General features: G+C 38.2%; 1 protein-coding gene across 2 annotated transcripts in view; it reads left to right on the forward strand.

Moving 5' to 3' along the window:
• Positions 1-17,264, forward strand: part of PLEKHG1 (pleckstrin homology and RhoGEF domain containing G1) — a 124,788-nt gene that overhangs the window by 21,219 nt on the left and 86,305 nt on the right. For both annotated transcript variants that reach the window (XM_063151273.1, XM_063151272.1), the window contains exon 3: positions 14,841-14,915. Coding sequence is in view for 1 of the 2 variants with exons in the window: in XM_063151272.1 (XP_063007342.1) it covers positions 14,867-14,915 (49 nt within the window). In the remaining variant the exon portion in view is untranslated. The remainder of the gene's footprint in view (positions 1-14,840; positions 14,916-17,264) is intronic.

Raw genomic sequence — 17,264 nt, forward strand, 5'->3', positions numbered from 1 at the left:
CTTGAATTGGTAAAAGAAAAATATATTTTTCTAGTTACTTCTCTGAGAAGTCAAGTCATTCTCTTATTTCCTTAGAGAAATATGCTGAATTTTCAGCTTCATAGATTTGAGGCTGGTAGTTATGGGTAATCTGTTTTAGCTAGTAACTTTTGTAACAAATTAATTAACCAAACAGTTGAGTTTCTGTGTAAATTTTGCTGACAGTTAACTCTGGAAAAAGACAAAATACATCTAGACATACTATAAAGGTTATGCTAATTCAAACCATTACAGTTTACATGATTCAAACCCTGTTCCTTAGTTTTGTAGTTTTGTTTTTGGGGTTTTTTACCAGTTTGGTAGTAAGAACAATTCAAAAGAAGTGCCATATAGTTTACATATTTTATAATAGATCAAACTTTTCTTAAATTTAGGTGTAAAAACTCAAAGCTTTTAAAAATAACTGGTAATTTTGAAGTTTGGTAGTTGCCTTAACATTCACTATAGTTGCTTTTATTAAGAACCCGGAGTTCCTGTTTTCCACCAGCTGGGGTAGATGCTAAAATGACTGAACAGTTTTTAAAGAAGTTTGGCCTTTGTTTTATGATTCATTCAGTCAACTGTGATTCATTGCAACTTCTTCCCAAACTTTAATAGTTTTTGCTTAAACTATATTACAGTTGGATTTTAAGAGAAAACCTGAAGCCCCCAAACCACAGAAAATTCCCTCCCACTAAGGATCTGCTTTACATTTCATGCTGGCATTTTGCTGGTAATATCACAGAGATGCCCAGACTTAAACTTGTGTATGGATTGTGTATGGAACAGCCAAAAGAGGAATTTGCTTGCTACAGGAGAGCTGGGCAACTGCCCCTGAACTCTGCTTGTGTCAAAATCTCTTGCTCTGACACAGTGGAAGGAGGCATCCACCATTTGTTGGATACACAGGAGCTGAAAGTGCAGAGACAGAAAATTATGCTTTTTTTGGAAAGGTTTTGGTCTGTTTTAAAGGTCAGGACTGAAAGGCGAAAGTAAACACTGACCCAGTGGCATGTGCATAAGGGAAGGGGAGTTCGGTTGCATGTAATTATACTTTCTCCTCTGCCAAAAGTATGGTTGTCTTTTTTCTTTCTTCTCTCCCTGTTCTGCTTTTTATGCCAGCAGGTGTTTTTCTGTCTCCAGTCAGAGTTCTTTAAATCTTTGAAGTGTGTAATAATGCACAATTAAGAAAAGATTGTTCTAAGTGTTTTAGAAGTTTAAGTGGGAACCTGGTGTTGTTAGTATGCACTCTGTGTGCCTGTGTTCCTCTGAGGACAAAATGTGGGCTAGGCAGCAAGAATGGAGGAGCTGGGGTTTTTATGTACTAAGGGGATGGTATTACATAACTTGAAACAGCATTATTGGAATACCTCTCTGTTGTTTCAGTAGATCAGTGCTTAATATTTGTATGAAACATTAAGGTTTATAAATGGTTAGCTGTGTGTCTTGGCAGTGCTTTAGGTTTGTTCCCCACTTACTAAACTCAGAAGGGTGTTTTGCAGAAAGTTCACATAAGTTATTTCTTCCCTTAAAAGTGGAAGAAAAGGAACTTTCATCTGAATTCACCGGGCTTAGCTCTGAGAATTCAAAAGGCTTTGGAAACTGGCTGAAGCTCTTGGTACTGACTTGAGTAATATCCCTTTGAATATTTACTTTAATCAAGCCTATTTAGAGATTCCCGCTCACACCCTGCCCTTATTTTTGTTGGTTTCCAGTACTAGATAAAATGACCAATGAAATATAAAGCTGTTTTCTTAAAAATAGGTTCTTCTGGAGTTCTCAGTGGTATTGATATAGCTGGATTTTGTGTTATTTTAGCACATAATAGGTATTTCTTTGTTTCTGTGTTTGAAAGGTAAGTCCACGTTATTTATTTTATTTTCTGAGAAGGTGAAGTATCAAAGTGCACAATGGCTCAGACTCCATGCAGTTGTCGAGAATTACTTATAAACAACTGATTGATCAAACCATATCTCTTAGACTGATGTAGAAAGGAGAAAAACATTCATCTGAAGGAAATTGCCTTTCCCACTATAATCCTCTTAAGTCATGTTACTTGTTTCCCCATGTGTTTTTTCTGAATGGAAGTAATATTTTGTTCAGGAGCCAGTGAAGGTTTGCATTTGGCGATTCAATCTTTAATAAGAAATTTGGCTCTTCTGAGAAAGAATAGTGGAGATAAGAGGCTTTATGTATTTATATAGAAGGAGTTTGCATGTCTAGAGAATTCAGCAGTTTAACCCAAAAGAAATGTTAATTCAACAGCTTGTCACCTGCTTCTGTCAAAATGGTCATTCAAATTCCTTTGGAAATTCTGGCAGGTTAAAAATTGTTACTGTGAGTGGTTTCCCTTTTACCAGTTTTAGTCTTCTAGACTCTGTACTTGTGCTGATCAAGTACAAGTGCTGAAATAATTTCCTTTCCATTTCTAGTTCTATTTCATCTAATATTCCTTATTTTTTCTAATGAGTATATTTAATGACTGTATAAATGCATGTGCTCTGTCAGAGATGAAACATGAATGTAATTTGAAACTGTAGTTTCTCTGTGCTCTGCATATGCAATTCAGTGCCACAAAGGCCGGTTGGACTATGCCTGCAGTTACAGAACTCTGAATTGAGGGCATGCTTTTCAAAGCTAATATACAGCAAGAGGGCTCTGGCTTCTCCATCCCCACTAGTTGCAGTGTTCTGTAGATAACTGCAGGCTTTGGCTCTGGAAAGCATGTTGTTTGCAAGCCATGCTTCAACAGTTGCACTCTGGAGTGGCTTGATAAATAGTGAAGTGTTTTCACAGGAAATGTCCCAATCTGAGTTATGAGGCCATTCATTTGGGTAAATTGCAAGGGAATGTACTCAATGCTGTTAGCTTGTCTGTTATTAATTTCTTCTTTTTTAACATGTGTGCACAGTGTGTATATAAATATGTATACATATATACACATAGATGTATGTATTCCCAAAGTAGGGAGAAGGAAAGGCTGGAGGAATGTGAAAGGGTCCTACAGTCAGGACCAGTCAGCTGGTCCTGAGCCAGGGCTGGGGGGCTGCCAGGTTCAGCAGCATTCGGAGCCTGGAGTATGTCAGCGCTCAGAAAGTTTTAACTGTTGACTCTTTTATGTGATTTGCTGTGTTGTTTCCTAATGTTTCATGCTCTGTGATGAAAACAAAACCCCAAAATTTTCATTAATGATACTTCACTGTAGTGAGAAAGTTATATGGACTTTTTCTGGTGGCTGTGCGTAAAAAACCCGCAACAAACGTGTTTCAGAGGGCATGCCTAAGTAGTTGTGCATGGCTGTACTTTGGCTAGCCACTCAAATGACAATTTCTGGAAAAGCTAACTGAGTATTACTTTCTAATAATTATAAAGTCTACATCTAAACCTCTCATTTCAGCAGTAATGCCATACTCAGGCAATTGCAGTTGAAGGAGACACACAAATGGGCGTTGTAGGGGCCCGTTCTCCTCATGGTGCATCTGTGTCTGAGTATTCCCTTGTAAATGTAACGGTGTCACTGTGTGTCATGGAGACAAAACTAATGAAGGATCCGCATATAAAGCAATAATTATCCATTATTCTGGTTTTAAGTAGGCTTCCCCTTCATGAACATTCCCCTTGTCAGCAATGCCAAACCAACATTCCGTTGTATCTCCCCCCACCCCCCTGCTTTAACTCTTCTCAAGAATTTGCACTTGAAAGGGAAAATATAATTCTCTCTTCTTTACTTGGAATTAACATTGTTTAGGAAAATTTTTAAGAAAGTAAACTGACTTTCTGGGCAGTGCTGACATTTTTGTCTTTCATCAGTATGACCTTATTCTGGAAGTTCTGTGGTTTTCTTTTACAATGAGGTCTGAAGTTATTTCTTTGAAAATTTGCAGTGAATCCAAACATATTGCAAGTATTTTACAGAAGAGGTGTAGCAACCTAATTGGAGTTGATGCATATTAATTTCTCTGCTGTTAGCCAAATTGGAAGAAAAACAGTGGTGCTTTTAAAAAATATGCGTGTGAGAGGATAAATTTGTGTTTTTAATTTGGTGCAGAGCAGCGTTTTGTGGTTTGCTGTTTTTTGGTTTGTTTTTATTTTGAAGGGTGGGGAGGAGCTTTCAGAAATGTGTTTAAGTGCAGAGAAGAAATACCCCTGAAACAGCTGATTTTGAATAGCACTTTTCTGTATTTATACCCTTGAAAAGCATTGGGCTGTTCTGTACTCTTGGAGTATTTGCTTTTAGATGCACCTTATCTCTGTCAAGTTGTCAGGGTTTACATTGCATACTGGTTATATGAGTTGAGGAAGATGTCATTCCCTATCTCAGTGCCTTGACTTTGGCCCTGTACAGAGTTTAAACACATACAGATTTCAATCTTGCCATAGATAATAGCTTTCTACTGACCTTGACTATAAGGAATTTCTCTGTAAGAGGGCTATGAAGTTTTCATTTAAAATGAAGCAAGCCCCAGAAAAACCTTCATTATTATCATAGTCCTGTGATTTCAAGAGAAGCTACCCTGCATAATAGAGGCAGCCTGATGTCCTTACTAAGCAGATGACAAGGTTGTTTCCTTTCTTCTGATGAGTAAGCGTGACAAAGTTAGTGAGCTTTAGTTGGGTGTCAAGAAACTTCCTGAAACAGAAATGAAAAATACAAAAAGGAAGTGTCAGAGAGTGAAACACCTGCAGACATGGTAAGATTGTTTCTACCATTGTTAGATCAAATTTTTCAGATATATTGGGGTTCACTGGTGTGTTATCTGTCACTGTAATATTTATTAAGCACGTAGGACTGGATTCAAGTAGTTTAAGGCTTTGCATATTATAGTTTATTTTCACTGTTATTTGACTTGTTTGCTGTAATTGGATTCCTTGGGCTCTTAACAACAGCTTTGCTTCCTCGCAGCGTGTTTTGATTTTATTTCTTCCATGAAATGATGCATTTACCCATCAGTGGTCTTTTCCAAGATGTTGTTTCGTGATACTCCCAGCACAGGCATCATGTAAAAAGAGAAGCATCTTTTTAAGTGCTACACAACCTCTCTAATAGAAAATACAATTTGGAGGAGGCTTACAGCCTGTAAAAGCAGGTACCAGGTGCTCTTTACTATATAAGCCAGCTGCAAGTCTGGAGGATTTTTTGTTTGTTTGTTTTGCTTGTTTTTTCTTCTATAAAAGAGAAATGGGAATAAAAGCTGCATACTCGGGTGCTAGCTGGGTTATTGCTCCTTTGCTTGTTTGGTTTTTTAATATCTGTGAGCGGAGTGGAACAGTAGCAGCAGTCCTTGTCTTTAACCCGAAATCATAAAACTGTAGTTGCTGAGCACTGGAGGCTTGAATATAAAAAAGACTAAAGGGGACAGAATGTGAAAAGGACTAAAGAAGGACTCTTTGCATGTGTGCATCCCTACAATCAGCATCTCTTCTAATTGTAGCAAAGTTCAGAGCTTTGAAAGGAATTTGAGTAATTCTCTGATAAACAATGCTGAAATTCTTTCCTCTTCAGTTTCCTTTTCTTAACTATGTGCACTATAAAGCAATCTCTGCTACTGAAGAAGTTTGACAGGTTCACATCCAGCTGTGGAATGTTTTGGAATTTTTTTTCTTCATCTATTAAGCCAAAACATCTAGCCTGGTAGTGAGGTTTAACCTCTGCAGCTCATTAGAATGAAATCCTTTGAGTGGCTTTGGTTGGAAGAGATCTTAATGTTCATCTAGTTCCATCCTCCCTGCTCTGGGCAGAGACACCTTCCACAAAACCAGGTTGCTCAGAGCTCCACCTAACCTGGCTTAAACACTTCCAGGGGTGAGACATCTACCACTTTTCAGGGCAACTCCTTCCAGTGCCTCACCACCCACAGTAATAAATTAATCTAAACCTATTTCCTTTCAGTTTGAAGCCATTCTCTCTTGTCCTGTCACTACATGCTCTTGTAAAAAAGTCCCTCTCCAGCTTTCCCATAGGCCTGCTTCACATTCTGGAAAGGCACAATATGGTCACCCTGAAGCCTTCTTTTCTCCAGGCTGGAAAACCCCAACTGTCTCAGCCTTTTTTCCTAGGAGAGGTAGTCCATCCCTCTAATAAACTTGATGGCCCTCATCTGGACTTTCTTTGACAAAATACAAGACCTAATGCATTTGTAGTTGTATTTCTCCTGAGAAAGATTCAAGAAGAGGGGATGCTAGTGACCAGTCAAAATAACTAATGTAGATTTAAAAAAATATACTTTAAACTTTATTTTCCCCCACAAAGTCTGAACAGTTGCCTGGACTGTTTAGCTGGGAGGGTGAGTGGTGAGCTAGGCAGAAGTGCAGCTGTAAACCCAACATCCAGAGACTGTATTTAGGATGACATGGTAAAAGAACTGTGTAAATTCTGACAGTGACAGAGAATTTGTTGGGGGGAAAGTCAGGTATTCTTTTTTGGCAACTGTTAGAGTTCTGGCCATGGGTTTGGCTGTTATCACAATATGGGGACTTGTACCCTTAAATCCTGTAGTCTCTTTAGTGCTGTAACTGTCTGTGTGCATAGTACATGCTCTTTGTCCTTTTCCTGCACTTGGTGTATGCATTACTGAAGAGCCACAAATTAATGGTGCTGGAAATAAGCTCTTGTAATAAAGAAAATGTTGAACTGTGAGTTCTTGTCTATGTTGAGGCATTTGGGTTTCTCTTAAATAGGTTTGTTTCAAATTCAGTTTTCTTTGTGTGGCCCTAATTAGCACTTAACAGTAGAAGTACTATTATCTAAAAAATGAAATCAGGAAGCAATGTAAGGAAAACTCAGTTAAAAGATTTTATCTCTATCTTTCTAAGAGCCAATGAAGAAAACCATGCTGTTGGTTGGTTTTTGCAGAGTAACTACATGTAATGCATTTTGTGGGGCTCTTAATTGGCTCAGAAAATGCTTTGCTTAGAATACATTGTGTGCTTCACTGTATGGTTGTTGAGTAGCAGATTTCTTTGAGTAGATGACAACAGTATTTTGTGATAACGATAGCTGTTCTTGGCAGCGATGACTTGCTGCTGCTGTACTCTCAGCGGTCTGTGCTGGGACTTGCCTCTAAGTCCCTAAATATCTCGGGACTGACCTGCTTATCCTGCTTTTCCTTGGTTTTCATCAGTGTATGTCAGGCATGTCCTGTGCTGAGCCACTTTACCTAAGTCTGTCTGTTTTCTCAAGCTTAGATTCAAAAGAAAGTGTCTGAAGTGACAGACTTTCTGTGTGTAAGTGAAACATGATCTTTTGATGGATTGTTTTTTCCTTTGTTCATGTGGGGTTTTTTAACTTTAATGAAGAGCTGCTGAGATTAACTGCACTGTACAAAGACATGAGAGAAGCAATATGTGTACATAATTTGAAAAACGCCCGGTGCTTTACAAAATAATTCTGTTCATTCTGGTTATAGGGAGTTTTGAAATAAGGAAAAGGTGGTAGAGCAGTTTAGCTGTCAGGCTACCCACCCCCAAATCCAGACTCGAGTGATGGGTACGACGACTCAGAATGGTTTTTACCCCTTGTCCGACACGCTGACCGGGAGGGAGAGGCAGGTTCTGCTGCAAGCGCTCAGTTTTGTCTCCCGGTGCAGCAGCAGCAGCGGCGGCAGTGCCACCTGCGGGAGCCGCGCTGGAAGCGGTGCCCGCGGCTCCCAGCATCCCGGCAAGGATGCGCTGCCGCCGCTGCCAGCGCCGCCTTCAGTGGATTTCTGTCCACAGTCTGCAGCGCTGCGTGATTCCTTGTCATCTTGGGCAAAGCTGCGTGTGCAACACTGCTAAAAATATTTTCAAAAATACTCGTCGGTGGTTCAGTTTTACAGAAAGAGAAATAGCAATGGTTAATCATAGTAAGGAATTTCCTACAAACTGCGCTGAGATGACTTGAGTTTGAAAGACAGTGCTTTACCTGAGCTGAGAAACTCCTGTGATCAGCACAGAGTTAATGCATACATGCAGGAAATGCATGCATTTCACCAATTAAAGCGGATGTCTTTCTGCTTAGGCTTTGAGCATATGCTTCACAAGGGTATTTGGGGAGTGTCAGTCAAGGTTTTGATCCCTCTTCCTCCTCCCACAAGACCCTGTGGGGAGTTTTCCTCTTTGTTTCACTTGGCATAGAAGCAGCATATGCTGTTTTAAGTAAGGAGCCTTGCAATGTGGTTGGACACAGACCAAAAATTGAGTATAGCTCATCTTTTCTAGAAGTTCTGTACAAAGTTTAAAGGAGAAAATATTGTGTCACATGCCCTTCTAGACCTCATATCTAGCGTTACTTTGTAAAAAACACACTGTCATGCCTTGCAGACTGAAACATGGTGATTAGCTGTTGAACTTGATCTTTTAGTGGGTTTGGAAAACCATGACCGAAACCTTGGAGTAGTGCTGGGAATGGATTCAAAAGTTGGAGAGATGGGAGGAGGAAGAAGACATAACGCGTAGCAGTTAAACCACAGAGGAGCCAGACAGCTGATTCTTTACATTAAAACATTTATGATGTTTTTCACATTCAAACACTGTGAATTTGCAGTAAACCAGAATGAAAGTGACAAAAGGGATTCTGTGATTTGGTCTTTGCCTGCTGGCAAAAAGTTAAATGTTTTGGATTGGAGCCACAGTATGGATGATTAGCTCCAGAAACTAGGCAGAGGATGCTGTAGATTAAATATGTTTTGAAAAAGTGGGCAGGGGAGTGATGTTACTGTGACTTTCATCAATGGGCAAGTGTGTAAAGGAGGTTTTGCTCCTTCTTGCCAATGTAGATCAGAGGGTCTTGTTTGGACCAGCTCATCTCTTGCTGCATTTGTCTTAAGTGTCACAGTTACTGCCTTTCTGTGGAAAAGAAAGTGAAAGGATGGCATGGTTTGGGAATGTCAGCAAAATCTGTAGTATCTTACCAAAAAAAGCCCACAAAATCCAAACCCCCAGCTCCAGCAAAACCCCTCAAAGCTGGAACATTTTGGTATGTGTTGATGTGCAGGGGGGGAAAGACTGGAAGATTTTTGTGGGACATTGTTGAAGAAGGAAAGCTGTAACTCACATCCAGAGTGCTGCTGGAAGGGAATGGAAGGAGCCATTAGAATTCTGTGCAATTTTTGAAGGAATAACTGTGAACTTGAAATAACATTTGAATCTTAATCAGGTACTGCCATATTACGTAGGAAGGCTGAGGGGTGGTGGTGAATAGGAGCAGAAATGAGGGCTTGGTTTATGTCCTCATAACTGCTATCCCTTAGGTCAGTGTTATTTAGGGTTTCATTCAGTGTCACTTCTTGGTTCATGTGAAAGAACTGTGTTAGTGTTAGCATATGAACTTGTTTTATGGTTTATGTGACCTGGGATCAAAGCTATTCTCGTGGGGTTCAGAGCAGCAACGCATCTGCTCCAGAAGGGATTTTGTAGGCAAACAAAATCAGGGACAGATGTCCTTATTCTCTAACAAAGATAGTATGCAGTGTTTAACACTCAGATGTCAGACCCTGAGTGTGTTGATGTGAGGATGAATTTTACCGTAGCCATCCTTGGAGTTTGGAGTTCATCCTGAAACCTGAGAATGTAAGTGCTGGTTTTGGGGTTCTGTGAGTTGTTTTGCATTCAGAAATGCAACATCCAGTACCATTCATCCAAGAAGGGGGGCTGGCTGTGCAGGCTGTCTCTGGGCATCTTATTGTCCTTATTTGTTTACAAAATATTTTATGTCAAAAAACCTACTAATATCTATTTTATTTCTACCCCCCTTGCACCTTTTTTTTTAATTGCAGCAGAAAGAACTCATCTAGATACTATTTTAAAAATAATCCAACAGACAGCTTTTTCTGTTAATGGTACAGTGTGTAATGTAGATTTTCAGGAGTTCAGTTGTTTTACATGTATTCATGTGTGTATAAAGCACTGACTATTTAATTTTAATCTGTAAAAGGCTGCATTTAAAATTGTATTAAAGTATTATAAGGGAACATGTATTCTGATGGTGAATAAAGTGACCACAGCCGAATCTGATATTAATGTTGATTGTGCCTATGGAAGATGGGGGAGAAGTGCAGTGTCTGTCATTGAAATGTGACTGTATTTGACAAGTTTCTGAAGAAATACAACCAACTTTCTTGAATATGATCACTTCCAGCTATATGGAACAGATATAGACTAAGGGCCAAGGGTTTGACACAAAGGAGGAGGGTCAGGTTAGATTTTGGTTAGTGATGATCATTGTTCAACATAAATACATAGCTGAGCTCCATAGTTACATCTGCAAACAGTCCTGTGACAAACAATGGTCTCTTTCAAGCGCCTGGATGCTTTTTTGAGAGTATAGAAATAAATTTTTCAAAGAATGAAAGTAGAACAGAAGTCTTCTCTCCAATGGAAATTGGTCCATGAAACTTTAAATGTGAAAATTGTGATTAATAGTGATTTTGAATAGTTGGAAACCCTTGCTGATGGTTTTCTTTTATTTGGTTTTCTTTTTCGCAAAGTACAGTTAATTAAAGAGGCAAGGAATATATTTGTCTGTGAAACTCAAGTAATCCATATTTTTTGTGACCATGATTTTTTTAAAGTGTTTTTTAGCCTCCCATGTACTATAAATTTGAATGTTTTACTAATTCACCTACAGCACACTATTGGCTTAGATGCTGTGTTTAAAGGATCTTATGTTTTTCATAATGCTAAAGCTGATTTGCAGTTTTTAGCAGCTCAGGATTTTAAAAGCAAATCAATCTACTGGTAGGAACAAAAAATTTCTTGAACTAGGACCTCCCAGTATGCCTGTTTGGGTGGCCCTGGCTGATTATGGCCCATGAAAATGCATGGTCATACATCTGACTGGTTTTGGTTGCTGTTAAAAGAATTTTGCTTAACTGAGCAATGTAAACAGTATAGCTGTGTTTATTCATAAATTATCAATGCATATGTATTTCAAGTTCTCTTACTAGGATGTTCAGTGAAAAAGTGCTCTAAGCAATAGGTAGCAGTTTTGACTAATGGACTAAAAAATACAAGGTACCTCATGGACTACTAGAATAGCTGAGCCTGAGATTAAGAGAAAATTAGAACTATTTCAATAATAATATTGCAAGAGTATTTAGAAGGGTCTACCTGGAATGTTTTTATAAGGTGCTTAAAAGCTTTAGGATACTACTACTACTAAGATTGTCTGGATAAGTGGAAATTATTTGTATAGAAAGTGAGCCAGCATTATTTCCTTTTACATTTACTAGCAAGCTTGTACCCCAAATGCTACTTTTTGACTGAATTTTACATGAGTCCAGCTTGGCCTTACTGCAGAGAGAGGGAGATTTAGTTTCCTCATCTGGTTAATACTTTTTGTCAGAGATTTCCTTCCTAGATTAAAAAGAGGAATTGTAGAAGTAAAGGAATGCTCAGCATTGACTTCTGTTTCTTGAATAATTCAAAACTTGGTGTGTTGCAGAAAACAACAGCAGAGTTCTCTATTTCCTTTTTTTTAAGTTTTTTAGTACATTCTGCAATTTCTAGCAATAGCATGGAACTGGTTTGCATTAATGAGACAGAAAAGGGGAAAGGTATTTTTAAAAATATATAGATTTGTGTACTTTTTAAAGAATTAATAAAACACTTTTCTGTGCCATGTTACTGGACCTCAGTTTTTAGAGGTAATGTTTTCAGTTGACAGTGAATTGGAAAAGTGCTGAAGACTGTGTCATGTTTGCACCTGGCTGTACAATTCTGGTACAACTCATCTCCTGTAAACTTTAGAAGAAGCAGCCACAAATTTCAGACTGTTTCATTACTGAAAACCATTACAGACAGTGGCAAGAATCTTTGTGGGGGGAAACTTCTTTATGGAAAGGGTTTTTCAAGCATTGAAACAGGCTGTCCAGGGAAGAGGTGGAATTACATGGAGATTAAAAGACACATAGATGTGGCACTTAGGGACATGGTTTAGGGGTAGACTTGGCAGTGTGAGTTTAACAGCTGGACTCAGGGATCTTGGAGGTGTGAGAGTTTTGGGACATTGTTCTGAAGATGTGTTTTTCTAGGCACAGAAGCTGATTTTCTTTTAACTGTAGTAGTGTGTTAAGCCCTTGCTATCATGTTTTGTAATGCAGAGCTGCTAAACTGGCGAGTCTGTAGAAAACCATTAGTGGGACTGTAGTTTATAAAATTGCCATGGATTATCCAAATGAGCTGTTGAGACAGAGTTGTTGTGGCAGTGGCAGGCCTGAACCTGTTCAATAAATACCTTGGTCTGTGTGCAGTAATTGAATGATCCAGCTTTCAAGTTACTATTCCATTATTAAAAATGACAAGGTCATTCAACGCCCATTTGAATCCCACTTGGTTTTGTACTGGGAATGATAGGTCATGCTCCATAGCAAGGGATAAGCACAGGAACTCCATTAAATTCGCATAAATGACTGTTGGGGTGTGCCTTACTTGCAGTAAAATTGCTTTCTGGTTTTGAGTTTAGATAGCAGAAAAGCAAGGCTGTCACTTCCTTAGAAGGCCAAGTAGAAAATGCTGGCCTACTTTAGACAAGGAAAGGTTTGACTTATGTAAATAAAAATCAGGGCAGAAGAGGCAAGAAAAAAGGTCTTTTTTCATGCTTCTATTTAGCACCTCTACAAAATGTAAGTGAAGAAGCCCAAAATTATTTCTGAGACTACAGATCTTTTTTTTGTCATTAATATGTTAGTAAGTGACTCTGTGACCATTTTCATGGTGAAGTTTACTTAACATATTTATTTCAAGTCTATGCAACTCCAACCAACCAAAACCAGAAAACAAATATGTGAATATCTATTTTTCCATTTTAACATATTTTTTCCTGAATAAGTGATATTAAATTATTTATTTAAAATTTAAATAAAATTGATTTTGTATTGTAAAATTAATCACAGAAAGTAAATATAGTATTTATTGATGACATTTCTTGTTTCAAATATATTGTGTGATTAACTGGTTCCTATCAACTTTACTAGTAAGTCACTGGATAGCTGAAATTTGATTTGTAAACCTGTGTAATGTTCAGAGAATATGTAGTGCATCATTGAATGCAGAGGGTTAGACACAAGCTTGCCAAGTTTTAAAATTAGTTGGTGTATTTGTTCTAGCCAACTGCTTAGTGATGATAACCATAGATAATTAAATTTGAGTAATCTGTTTGAAGAACAAATTCATTTTTTAATTGTCTTGTGGAGAGTGGGTTATGTTTTACAGCAGATTTAGAGAGGAGTTTGGAGACCCCGAGGTTTTTATACTTGTTTAAGCCTCTGTTGTGGTCACACTTGTTTGTTCAGTTCAGTGGCACTGTCCAGCTGTGTTTTATGAACTCATAAACCCAGACCTTCAGGTGGATAAGCATTACAGCTATTAATTTGGGGGAATTAGAGACGATGTTTAGCTAGCTCACAGTCTTCACTATATGTACTGTTATGTGGGTGAAATATCTATGTTAAGGACAAAGTAATTCCTGAGTAAGACATGGTGGATTTCATCTTGAGAAGAGATGAATTGGCTGATCTAGAAAATCATACAGAAAATCTAGTAGAATTTCCATCAGCTAAATAGAAATTAATTTCTAAGAAGTGTTAGTGGATTATAGCCTCATGTGTGTCTGATATTTCTAAGTATTTTGCATATTTGTGAATTAAATATGACAAATATACTTGCCCTGGATATAACACCTGAATTACTGTTTTACAACTTAAACAGCTTAAGAAATCCTACAAATTTTGTATAGTTTGGTTGTAATGTAAACCTAAGATCTTTATTGGACATTAGGGCACAAATGTTTTCATTTTATGTCTGAAGATAGGATTCAAAACAAGATATATGAATTTGAAAGCAAAATAATTTAAGAAGGGAGGAAAAAAGGGCCATTTATTTGAGTTCAGTCTCAGTTCTGCTGCAAGGTTATCCAGTGAGGTCTCCAATAATTCTGGATCTAATGGCTGTCTTGAAAACTGCATGCCAAATCTTCAAAATTCATTAGGAATTAGGGCTCTACTGTGACTACTTCTGATGCTGTGCACTCTGTACAGTGCTGTACACATCACTGAACTGTGTGGATTGTCAGCTGAGATGAAGTCCCACTTGGCACACAAACTCCTTCAGACAGAGAATCATCCTTGTTCTGATTTGTCTGGTCTTGGTGCATCCTGTCTGATCTTGAGGCTTTCATTATGTAAAATGGAGTGTCAGCATTGCTGGTGATGGAAAAATATTCAAAGATGCCGGAAAGGAGGATACAAAATCCCAGCCAGTGTGTGGTGGCCAGATGTTGACCGCTGGCCAGTACCACAGAGGGTACATAAGGTTGCTGTAAGAGGAGACGTGTTCACTGCCTTCCTGAGCAGCCTTTTCTTCTCTGCCCACTGCTGTGCTGGAAGAAATATTGGTGCTCTGCAGTGCAGTAAAGCTTTAATTTAGGGGATTTTCTGTTTGATGCAAACTGCTGTGACCCTCCAGATGGTCACTCCATGGTTAACTTCAGCAGTACCTGAGTGTAAGCAGCTCTTCTATCCCAGTTCAGACCTCTCACTCGAAATTAACTGAGGCAGAAAAATGTGTGAAATCAAAGGCAGAAGTTCACCATAACTTCTGTAATTAGTGCTCTCAGGTCTGAGGGTCTTTTTGTGCCTGCCTACCTGGTAGAACATCCAACTGAGAGCCTCCTGAATGGTGCTGCAGTTAATCCTGAGAGAAGTTTGTCTGTTTACGCTTCTTACACCCAGACACAGAAGCGATGAAAGCTGAGAGCCCATCCTTCACAGGGGCTCTGGAGCAGGGGAGTGCCTTGCTGAAACGTGCTGGTTTTGATGGAAAACTCTTCTTTGCTTTGTGTCCATCAGGTTCTACTAAGCCTGTGTCTGCAGAGATGCCAGATAAAACACCAGGTGCTACAGAGCCTGTGCCCAGAAGTGAAGGTTAGTAGTTTTCTTCCATTTTTTTGTCTATTGAAAAAAAAGAAGTGCTGTTTGGATTCTGTGAAGAATTTTTTGAAGTTAAAGACTGAGTTTCCCTTGGTGGCCTTAATCTTAAGTGGGGGGTTGGATCAGTATTATATATGCATGTTTATCTAGATAGCAGGAAATTTTTACTTGTCTTTGGGTAACCTCTCCATCCCTCCCTAGCCCAACATCCATGATTGTACTAAAATATATAATAATGGGGAAGTGCACTGCTAGGATTTCAGCACTGGAGATGTTTTGTCCCATTTGCTAAAGACATCTTGTTAACTGAAGCCAGTTTTTTGTATGGGGTACTTGAGTCTAACAGAACTAAAACTGACATATTTAGGATATGGGTTGATTGATACAAGGAGGAATTGTCTGTGTGATTTTCACTAAATCAGTGGAATCTTGAAATGCTCAGTCAGACTATTTTGTTTTCTCTTGAGGTCTATTAATTTTAAATTTCCACATCTGAAGGTTTGGTACTTAGTTTCAGGGAAAATTCATTCTTTGAAGACAATTGTAGCCCTGCATAACTTGATTCCTTCTCCAGAAGCACTGCTGGATGTGTCATTAAAGCACTTTATAAAAATTTGCTATTTCGTGTGAAGTGAAATTTGCTATTTCATTGTGAGGTGTTTCTGACAGTATTGTGTCAAAACTATAGTAGCTCTTGTATATCTTTGCTTTCTAGATCATTGCTGTCCTCACACAAGGACTATACTAATTAAAATGTGTGGTTTAGTTTGACTAAAGTTTACAGCTCAGGATTGTTTCTTCTATGCCTCAAGACAGAGGTCTCAAAGTTTAGTTTAAAGTATTTTTGTAGATTTTGAAACTCAGTTTTGGCATTTGAAAGGCATGGAGGAGCAAGCTGCAATAATAATTTCAAGAAGTGCATCAAATATAGCAGAGAAAGGTAATTCTCTTCATGTAAAGGGAGAATTAAAATTTAAATTTACATTTAAAATTTATTGTAAAGCTTAATATGTTACTGGGAGAACTCCCCACACAAGGGGAGAAACAATTACAGCTAGTCTTTTAAAAATCAAGCTCTCTCTCATGCACATGTTGTGTGTCATCCTTATAAATAAATGCTTATGCTAAAAGTGTTGCAGTGTGTTCACTTGAAGCAAAAGCCTGCAATAAAATATAGCTGACTAAAATGATGAGATTATTCTGAATCTTCGTTTTCAAATTGCAGTTATCATTGTACTTTGTGATAAGAGGTCATGAAGTTATCCCAGAATCAGTATGAAATATCCTTGCTCAGTTGGTTAGAGCAGGATGCTGATAATGCCAAGGTCACAGCTTTAGCCCCTGTATGGGCCATTCACATTAGAGTTGTACTTGCTGATGCTTGTGGGTCCCTTCCAACTCAGAATATTCTGTGTGATTTTGTGTGTGTGCTTTAACAAATGCAATGTTTACTAAAACAAAACTTTATCCAGGTTTCATCGGGATGCTTTGTTTTTAATTGCTCTTTAGGAACTAATTTTTAGATTAAAAAAAATAAGATGAGCTAATGAATAATGATGAAACTGCACTTAAGAGACCTGGTTTTTTGTCTTGATAAAAATGCTCTATTATAGATAAAACATTCTAATGATATGAAGTAATGAGTGCTGGAAGTTAATGAGCGTTTGTGTTGTTTTATTATAATAAATACATTCAAAGATGTTATGATAATGTTTACTGAAAAAAGATCAGACATATATGACAGTGGCTGCTGCAGCATGGATTACAAGATAAACTTCCATAGTCAGTCTTTGATCATATACATCTCTATTTACTTAGCATTTATACAGCTAACTGGTATGTAGAAATATTTTGCTGGTATTACTGAGTCAGAATTGAGAAGTGGGAGTTTCATTTCTCATGATTAAAATAGCAATGATCCTTATGTGCATAAACATTTATGTGAACTTTTGTAATTGTTTCCAGAAATCATAACAACTTATTACTGCTTGTTTTTTCCCTCAAAAGAAATATTCTTGCAATCATTGGTTAAAAGAAAAGAAAAAGGTGTATTTGTTGTTACAGATTTCTAACAATTAACCTCCAGTGTTCATCGGGGTCAAGTTGGGTTGAGCAAAGTGTTGGCAAGGAACTGATTATCTGGAAACTTTGAAAAAGCCAGTGTTGCTTTAACCTAGCAGTGCCCTCCCTGCCCCTGACCCACTGCTCCATATACTCCAGTTAAGCCATGAAGCACACAGGAGCAGACAATTGAGAAAGGAGTTTCCTGTAATTAAGTTACTGTAACTTAGTCCTTGACTGGAGGGTCCCCAGTGGGTGGGCAGACTGTTTGCTTTTCTGCCA

The sequence above is a fragment of the Melospiza melodia genome, chromosome 3, assembly GCF_035770615.1.
Source record: "Melospiza melodia melodia isolate bMelMel2 chromosome 3, bMelMel2.pri, whole genome shotgun sequence".
NCBI lineage: Eukaryota > Metazoa > Chordata > Aves > Passeriformes > Passerellidae > Melospiza > Melospiza melodia.